The sequence below is a fragment of the Chlorella variabilis genome, assembly GCF_000147415.1.
Source record: "Chlorella variabilis unplaced genomic scaffold CHLNCscaffold_7, whole genome shotgun sequence".
Taxonomy (NCBI): Eukaryota; Viridiplantae; Chlorophyta; class Trebouxiophyceae; order Chlorellales; family Chlorellaceae; genus Chlorella; species Chlorella variabilis.
In genome coordinates, this window is record NW_005435081.1 from 902,533 (window position 1) to 911,302 (window position 8,770).

The 8,770-nt window shown below is 69.3% G+C and overlaps 2 protein-coding genes across 2 annotated transcripts; both read left to right on the forward strand.

Annotated features, from left to right (window-relative positions):
- Positions 1-1,072: 1,072 nt before the first annotated feature.
- Positions 1,073-4,589, forward strand: CHLNCDRAFT_48717 (hypothetical protein; the record flags this gene model as incomplete). Its single annotated transcript, XM_005848629.1, has 9 exons — positions 1,073-1,136; positions 2,261-2,304; positions 2,517-2,591; positions 2,799-2,947; positions 3,129-3,216; positions 3,473-3,619; positions 3,846-3,999; positions 4,189-4,268; positions 4,491-4,589. 9 exons carry the CDS (start codon positions 1,073-1,075, stop codon positions 4,587-4,589), a joined length of 900 nt encoding a protein of 299 aa, XP_005848691.1.
- Positions 4,590-5,976: 1,387 nt separating this feature from the next.
- Positions 5,977-8,564, forward strand: CHLNCDRAFT_144322 (hypothetical protein; the record flags this gene model as incomplete). Its single annotated transcript, XM_005848630.1, has 3 exons — positions 5,977-6,059; positions 6,176-6,302; positions 6,477-8,564. 3 exons carry the CDS (start codon positions 5,977-5,979, stop codon positions 8,562-8,564), a joined length of 2,298 nt encoding a protein of 765 aa, XP_005848692.1.
- Positions 8,565-8,770: the final 206 nt, after the last annotated feature.

The window sequence follows — 8,770 nt, forward strand, 5'->3', positions numbered from 1 at the left end:
GGCCACAGACCGGCATCAGTGGAATCGTGGCCACGCGTGCAACCCCAAGCCCACCAAGCTGCCATCCCCAAATTTCTTCATCTATTGGTTCTGCTGTCTGGTTTCTGCGATGCTGGGATGAATCATAAGATTTTGCACCCTCCATTTTTTCCTGCTGCCAGCCCACCCGGTGTGGCCTGCGGCTTTTCTTGTACAGGCTTCAGCGTACCGCCCCTCGCCACCTTGCCACGTCCCACTGTTGAATCTGTTGCGTGTCAGTGCTGGAACAAATGAATCAAAAGCCAAAGGAAACGGAGAGCCGAGCACGCCAGCGGGCCCGTTCGAATGCGGGCGCACCCCAACCCGCCGCCGTCACGCCTTCTGCAGCGCCGCGAGCTTCTCGTCGCCCTCCTCCACCGCCCGCTTCAGGCGCAGGCACTGGTACTTGAGCTTGCCGTTCTCGCCTTCCAGCTGCACACACACGCGCACAGGGGCAGGCAGGCAGGCACGGTTGCCTCGGGCAGACGGGGACCGCCATCAAGTCGGGTGGCGGGCGGCACGTTGCTATACAGCGGCGGCGACAGGGCCTCTCTCCACGGCGCCACGCATACCCGCTCCTGGCAGCCCAACCGCAACAGCCACACTGCGGCAAGCACCCCGCGCTCCAACACCAGCTCATGGGCAGCGAGCCACGTTGGCGGGGCGGCAGCTGCCGGGCTGCCTGACCTCGCCGACCCGCTTCTCGAGCGCCTCCTGCTCCGCCTTGGCCGCCAGCAGTACGGTGCGCAGCGACTGCAGCTCTGCAACATACCGCAAGGTGTCCACCGCGCCGCCGCCGCCGCTGCCGCCTGCGCGAGGAGGGGTCAAGCATGGGAGTGGGGCTGGGGGCCAGCAGCAGGCGGGAGCGGCAGCGGCACGACCGGGATGCAGGGCGGGAGCGGCAGCGGCGCGAGGGGCTGCAGCAGGAGCGGGCGGCGGCCATTGGGCCTCTGGTCCGGGCCACTTGCCTGCAGCCAATTTGCTCTCAAGGGCCGCAAGCCGCTGCTCCGCCTGGGCCGCCCGGGCTTCAAAGGATGCGAGTGCCTGGGCGTCCATGCTCTGCTTCAGGGCTTTCGGCAGGCTCAGGCGATCAGGCTGTCTGCGAGCTGGGCTGCGGCGTGGAGTGCAAGGGCGTATTTAGCGTCGAACGGCGCTACGTGAGTCGCTGAGGGGCTGAGGAAGTAATTGACGCTTGAGACAATGCGGTGAATTGGCCGCCAGGACTCTGAGCGCTCTTTGCAGGTGGTGCCGCCGTCAGCCGCCAGCCAGCCGCCAGCGGGGCTGCCACGGCTACGTACGGCAGCGGTGGATGTAGCCATCGTGCTCCCATAATGAGGCGTGCAACCTAAATGCAGCCACATTCACGGACCAGTAGCTGTAGCCCTTGCCTCTGGCTGCCATGCTGAATGAGGGGCGGTCACACTTGTGTCCGGGCGGCAGCAACTTGCGTTGAATGCGGGGAGGCGGCATGCTGCATGCTCAAGTTCATTCCTTTGAGGCCTGCATGATAACTGGGCATCTCAACAGTGGCCAGCATTGAATGGATCAGCACAGCTGCCACCTGGAGCTCGGTTGGCTGCAGGGGCGGTGGCGTGGGCGGCGGCGGCTGGAATCGTGGCACCGTCCTCGCCACGATCCTTTCGGCGAACAACAGCCCATCGAGTATGATTGCTACAAGGGGAAGCACATTTGTGATGTGTCCGGCAGGTTGGGCCAAGGTGGCGGCGGGGATGAACCACTTGCATCATCTCGCCCCTCACGCATGCCAGCCTCCTCTCCTATATCGCTGCGTGTCTAGGCAGCTGCAAGGCGCCAATTGGGCCACATCGAAACGCGGTGCTTGCAAAGCCGTCACGGGCATATTACAACGCTTGCCCCTCGTCTCATCCAGCCCCTGAAATCAGGCTCTCACGCAGCTGCACCATGCAGGCCTGCAGCAACTTGAGCCTGCAGCGTTGCCAGCCGTGTCGGTCCCTCTCGGCCCGCAACCCCAGCAGCCGCCTGCTCCCGCAGCGGCATCGCCTCGCTAGCTGGTCAGAGCGGCGGCAACGGCGGCGGGCTCTGCGGGTCGGGGCAGAGCTGGAGGGCAACGGCGCCGGCGCAGTGGCCGACCGGCAGGCGGCGGCGGCAGTGGCCACGGCCACAGCAGCGGCAGCCCACGACGACCCCGCCACCAGCAGTCGCAACTCCTCGGGCTCCGACGAGGATGCCGCACGCGGCAGCCTCACCGGCACGCTGCTAGTCAAGTGCCCAGACTCAAAGGGCGTGGTGGCCAGCGTGGCGCAGGTGAGCTGGCTGGCAGAGACCCGGGATTAGAAGAAGCTGGCTGGCGTGAGGCAGCGCCCTCTGGCCTGTGCCGCACGGCCCCAACGTGCACGTGCAGCCAGCCGCGTGCACGTGCTGCTGGTGCTCCCGCTGCCCGCCCACCCCGCACCACCCGCCGCCCCGCGCGCCCACCACACTCCGCCGCCGCGGCCCTCGCTCCGCCCCCGCCGCAGCTGCTCTTCGGCTTTGGCTGCAACATCCTGTCCTCGGACCAGTACAGCGACGTGGAGGCAGATATGTTTTACCAGGTGCGTGTGTGTGTGGTGTGTGTGTGGTGTGTGTGTGGTGGGTGTGTGCGTGTTTGGGTGTGTGTGGTGTGGGGGTGGCAGCCAGCTGGCAGCGAGAGCGGGCGGGGTCGGCGCCGGCGTCTCGCCCGCCGCGGCAGCTGCCGGCCCGGGCCCGCTGCCTCTGTGTGCCAGCCCTGCCTCGCGCCTCGCCTTGCCCCGCACCTGCAGCGTGTGGTGTTTGACTACAGCGACCTGCTGGTGGGGCCCGGCAACACCGCCATCCTGGAGCGCGGCATCGCCGAGGTGGCTAGAAAGTACGACATGGACTGGCGCGTCAGCCTGGCCGCCAAGCAGAAGCGCGCCGCGCTGCTGGTCAGGTGGGCTGCTGGCCGGGCAGGGGGCCGCACGGAACCCTCCCCGGGCCGGCGAGGCCGCGCCGGCGCCGGCGGCTGCCGCTGCCCCTGCGCCCCGCTCGAGTCACACGGTCCGCCGCGCCTCTCCCCCGACCGCACACCCACCCATGTGCATGCATGTGCGAGCTGCCCACGCTCCCTGCAGCAAGCTGGACCACTGCCTGTACGACCTGCTGATCCGGGTGGAGAGCGGGGAGCTCAGCTGCGCCATCCCAATCATCATCTCCACCCAGGTGGGCGGCACGGGGCACAGGGGGCGGGCACGGGGGTAAGGCAGGGGTTCCGGCCATGTGCCTGCCTGTGTCCCTCTATTGCCGCGGCGCGCTGTGCCGTAGGGCTGCGGTGGAGCAGTGGCAGGCTGCGCAGGCTGCGCTTGCCCCGCCTCGCGGCGGGCTGCCTGCCTGCGGTGCTGCACCGGGCGCCTGCTCACTTGCCTGCACCCCTGCGCTGCCCCTGCCGCCCCTCTGGAGCTGCTGTGCAGACCTGGAGGTGGTGGCGCGGCGCTTTGGCGTGCCCTTCCGCCACCTGCCCATCACGCCCAAGGACCCCGCCAGCAAGGCGGCCCAGGAGGCGCAGATCGACGCGATACTGCAGGAGGAGGGCATCGACCTGATCGTGCTGGCGCGGTACATGCAGGTACGGCGCAGCGCCGGGGCGGCTCCGCGGCGGCCGCCGCGCGGGCGGCGGCACGGCAGCGAGCCAGCTGGTGGCGCGCTGCCCGCTCCCGCGTGCCGCTGCCTGCGCGCGCGCAGGTGACCTCCACACCCCACGACCCTGCAGCCCTGCCCGCTGCTTGTCTCACCAGCCACCCCCTGCATGCAGCCCCCACGCCTCCCGCTGCCCGCCCGCCCCTCCCCTGCAGATCTTCTCTCGCGACTTCTGCGAGCGCCACTGGCGCCACACCATCAACATCCACCACTCCTTCCTGCCCGCCTTTGAGGGCGCGCGCCCCTACCACCGCGCCTACGAGCGGGGCGTGAAGGTCATCGGCGCCACAGCGCACTACGCCACCTCGGGTGCGGCGCAGGCGGGGCGGCGCGGCGGCTCACGGAGCCGGTGTCTGGGTGGCGGTGCCTGCCTGCCTGCCTGCCTGCCTGCGCACGGGGGGCTGCAGCAGCGGGCCGGGGCTGGCGCTCGAGCCCCGCACCCCGGCCGGGGCCCACCACCCTCGTCTTGCCCGCCTGCCCGCCCGCCGCTGCCCGCAGACCTGGACTGCGGCCCCATCATCGCCCAGGACGTCACCCACGTGAGCCACCGAGACAGCGTGCCAGACATGGTCCGAAAGGTGGGTGTGTGCCGCGGGGGTGTGCCGCGGGGGTGGGTGGGTGGGTGGGCGGCAGCCAGGCCCCACCTGCGTGTGTGCGCGGCGGCCCGGCAGGGGTGGGCTGCTGCCGGCCTGATGGGCCTGCTGTGCTGCCGGCCGGCTGTGGCCACATCTGGGCTCACGTGCTGTGCCTGCTGTTCCTGCTGTGCCGTGCTGTGCTGTACTGTGCTGCGCTGTGTGCAGGGCCGCGACCTGGAGCGCACGGTGCTGGCCAAGGCGGTGAGGTGGCACCTGCAGGACAGGGTGATTGTGCACGACAACAAGACGGTGGTGTTTGAGTGAGGGGCTGGCGTGGGGCTGGCGGGCGAGGCTGGCGCGCCTCGATGGCGAGGAAGGGAGCGCACGCGGTCCCTCAACGATTCGTACCGGCTGCCGCCCCCCAGGCACACCGCCGCCCCGTTTTCCCAAGGAAGCACGTGAGGCTTCCCGAGAGCCTAGCATTGTGAGCTGCTGTTTCATGTTTCTCCACTTTTAGCATGTGCCCCCGCTACTTGTCTGCCGCCGCCGCCTGCGCAACTTGCGCGAGACATCGCCAGCGATGGCGGAAGGCGGGCGAAGCCATCGGCTGGACACATTTTTACAAATGCAACAAGACGTCAGCCTAAGGAATTCTCTACAGGCAGGCAGCAAGCGAGGCAGGGCTGTGGCAGTAGACCCACGGCGGCGACGGCGCTGTATGACCAGTGGTTGGGCGGCGGCCAGGCACATGCGGGTGGGCTGGCAGGCGCCTTGACGCTCCCCATACGCGAGCTTTGTTGCCGCTCAGGCAGCGTGCCTTAGGCGCTATTCGATCTCCCTATATCGTCTGGCAGGTTGTTGGGTCGTGGCAGGGGCGGGAAGGGAGAACCACCCGGATGCAGACCCCCCATGCCAGGGCGACGTTGCCCAGCGGATCGAAAGGGCTCCACAGTATTGATCAGTCGGGCGCAGGCCCTCAGGACGTGCCATCGGGGGTTGGGTCATGCGCCCCCACATGTCCCTCTCCCCTTGCGGTTTCTGCCTTGAAAACGGAATTTTCGCATCCATGCATAGTTTTACAAAACAGAACGGGGGGTGAAAGGGCTGGATGGCGCCTGACAGCCGCCGACCCAAAAGGGACCGCCCTCTGACCCCCCAGCTGCGCCTGTCTGATCGACCGCACCGGCGTTGTGGCCGGTGCAGGAGACTCTGCCAACGCGCTTGCATGCTCCTATTCCATCCATCTTCCTTTAGCTGGAGGGCTCTCTGCAGTGACTCCTCACTCCTCCCTCTCCCATCGCACTCCAGGGCGCGCCCCCCCACACAGGTGCGCCACAAAGGACCTGAAGAGCATAGACAGCAATAAGGGATGCAGCAGGCCACGGCAGCCGGCCCCAGCCGGAGTGGCAGGGCAGGGGGTTGCGGGCACGGCGCGGCGGCTGGCTGTGTCCCCTCCTCGCCGCCGCCGCCAGCAAGCATGCCGCCGGCCAAGGCTGGACGGTGGGCAGCGGAACGGCGCCGCCGTCGTTTCTGAGCCTCTTCAGCGGCAGAGGGGAGCTGTGGGTGGAGGCTGGCCCTGCCCGCCCCCAAGACGCCCCGCCCGCTCACTCGTGCCCCGCCGCTCCCTACCTGCAGGCGCGACCGCACCAGAAGTCCCCCACACACCAGGCAACGCCCGCACCCACCACCGGTTCGCAGCAGCAGGTCCAGAATGGCCATCGGCATGCGCAACTGCGCGGCCCTGGTCCTGCTGTCCCTGCTCATGCTGGCGACTGGCGCTTGTGCGGCCCGCAGGTGTGCGCCGCCAAAATGCCTGTAGCCCGCCATGTGCGCTGCTCTCTTGGCCCTGGTCGCGGCGGCTTCTTTGTTCGCGCCGCCCGCCAATCCACCATGCTCGCTTCGCTGCGCAGGATTGCGACCGCTGACGTGGCGGCGGCTGACGGTTCTCCCCGCCGCCGCGGCGTCGCCAGCCGGCGCATGATGCAGGCCGGCGAGGCCGCCGCGCAGCCTGCCAGCAACCTGGCGCAGGCCGCTGATGTGAGTGGCGGTCTGCATGCAGGATCTCAGAACGGGGGCAAGATGTGGTGGACAGCGCATATGGGCACATGGGCATGACATGCTGCGCAAGCCTGTCTGCTGCTCGTCTCGGCCGCTGTAGCACCCCTCGCTTATGTTTAGCTGTTTCTCCGCCACCCCTCTGTCCACCTGCAGGCCCAGCAAGCTGCCCAGCAGCCGGCGGTGCAGCAGCCGCAGCAGCAGGCTGCACCGCAGGTCGCACAGCAGCAAGCCACGCTGCAAGCCGCTCAGCAGCAGGCCGCTCAGCAGGCCGCGCAGCAGGCTGCACAGGCGCAGGCACAGCAAGAGGCACAGGCTGCCGCGCAGGCGAAGGCGCAGCAAGAGGCTCAGGCTGCCGCCCAGGCAGCTGCTCAGCAGAAGGCGCAGCAAGAGGCGGCGGCAACTGCTCAGCAGCAGCAGCAGAAGGCGCAGGCCGCCGCTGCCGCCCAGAAGGCGGCGGCTGCAAAGGCCGCGGCTGAGAAGGCGGCGGCTGAGAAGGCCGCGGCTGAGAAGGCCGCGGCTGAGAAGGCCGCAGCGGAGAAGGTCGCAGCGGAGAAGGCGGCGGCTGAGAAGGCGGCGGCCGCCGCCGCCGCCGCGGCTACCGCTGAGAGGCAGCAGGACGCCCAGGACGCGCTGGAGATCAGCCAGCAGCAGCAGGCGCTGCAGCGGGAGAAGGCGGAGGCTGTGTCGCTTGCGCAGCAGGCGGTGGCCACGCAGAAGCAGGCGGCGCTGGCCAGCGAGGAGCAGGCGGCCCTGCTGCGCTCCTCGCAGCAGCACCTGGCCTCGGCAGAGGCCCAGCAGAAGCTGGCCATCCAGCACCAGCAGCAGGCCATCGCCCTGCAGCAGCAGGCCAAGGCGGCCACTGACCCGGCGGCAGAGGCGGCGCTGCGGGCGCAGGCCGACAGCCACGCCGCGCAGTCGGCGGCGCACCAGCAGGAGTCTGCGCAGCACCAGCTGGCGGCACAGCACCTTCAGAAGGCGGCGCAGGAGCAGTCACAGATTGCGGCGCACCAGCGGGGGGTGCAGACGGAGCTGGCGCAGGCCACGCAGTACCAGCAGAAGGCCGCCGTGTCTGCCGCCAAGGTGGTCGAGGCCGAGGTGGCCGCGAACAAGACCGCCGCAGCCACCGCGGCGGCGGCGGCGGGCCAGGGCCAGCAGCAGCAGCCCGCTGCCCAGCAGCAGCAGCAGCAGACGGAGCAGCCCGCTGCCCAGTCGCCGCCATCCAAGCAGCAGGAGCAGCCCGCTGTCGTGCCACCCAAGCAGCAGGAGCAGCCCGCTGCCCAGTCGCCGCCACCTAAGCAGCAGGAGCAGCCCGCTGTCGTGCCACCCAAGCAGCAGGAGCAGCCCGCTGCCCAGCAGCAGCAGCAGGAGCAGCAGCAGCAGCAGCCCGCTGCCCAGTCGCCGCCACCTAAGCAGCAGGAGCAGCCCGCTGTCGTGCCACCCAAGCAGCAGGAGCAGCCCGCTGCCCAGCAGCAGCAGCAGGAGCAGCAGCAGCAGCAGCCTGCTGCCCAGTCGCCGCCAGCCAAGCAGCAGCAGAGTGAGACTGCCCAGTCCCCTCCCCCCAAGCAGCAGGAGCCGGCTGCCCAGCTGCCCAAGCCGGCTGCCCCGCAGCAGAACGAAACCGCCCAGGCGGCTGCCCAGCAGCAGAACAACACCGCCCAGGTGGCTGCCCCGCAGCAGAACGAGACCGCCCAGGCGGCTGCCCAGCAGCAGAACGACACCGCGGAGGCGGCCAAGCCCGCCGCGCAGCAGGCGGCGGCCAACGCCAGCGAGGCGCAGCAGACTGGCGCGGCTGGCTCGGCCCAGTATGTGCCGATGGATGTGGGCGTGACCCACACGCTGGGCAGCCCCCACCGCTTTGCGGTGCTGTCCTGGGCGGTGCCCAACGCCTGGGTGCCGCAGCTGCAGGGCTTCCGCCTCTCGCTGTTCCAGGAGACGGCGGCGGCGGGCGAGTATGCAGCGGTCAACGGCTGGAGCGATCGCCTGGTGGTGACGCGGTTGGACAGCGCCCACCCCTCGCTGCCGTTCCGCCTCAAGGTAGCCCAGACCAGCGACGGCACCGAGCAGACTTACTTCCGTATGTCGGTGGCGCTGCGCGGCCCCTTCCCAGACACCTCCCTCGGCGGCGGCACCAACATGCGCTTCCAGGTCGCCTCGGTGCGCCTCGACGGCACCCAATCCCTCCCCGCCTCGGCCCTGGCCACAGACGCGCGGCGGAGGCTGCGCCGCCGCGCCTCCAAGTAGGCGCCGCTGCGCTCCGCCGGCACCCGCAACGCACGACGCCACCCACCGCTCATTTTCCTGACGCTCCCTTTGCACCTCCCCCACCCCACCCACCCGCTACCTCCCTTTCCATTTCATGCCGGGTTTCCAACCCTCTGTTGTGTACATTCACTCTGGCATTCACTCTGGCACGCCCATCCTGACTCGCAAAACCGCTTTGCACATGC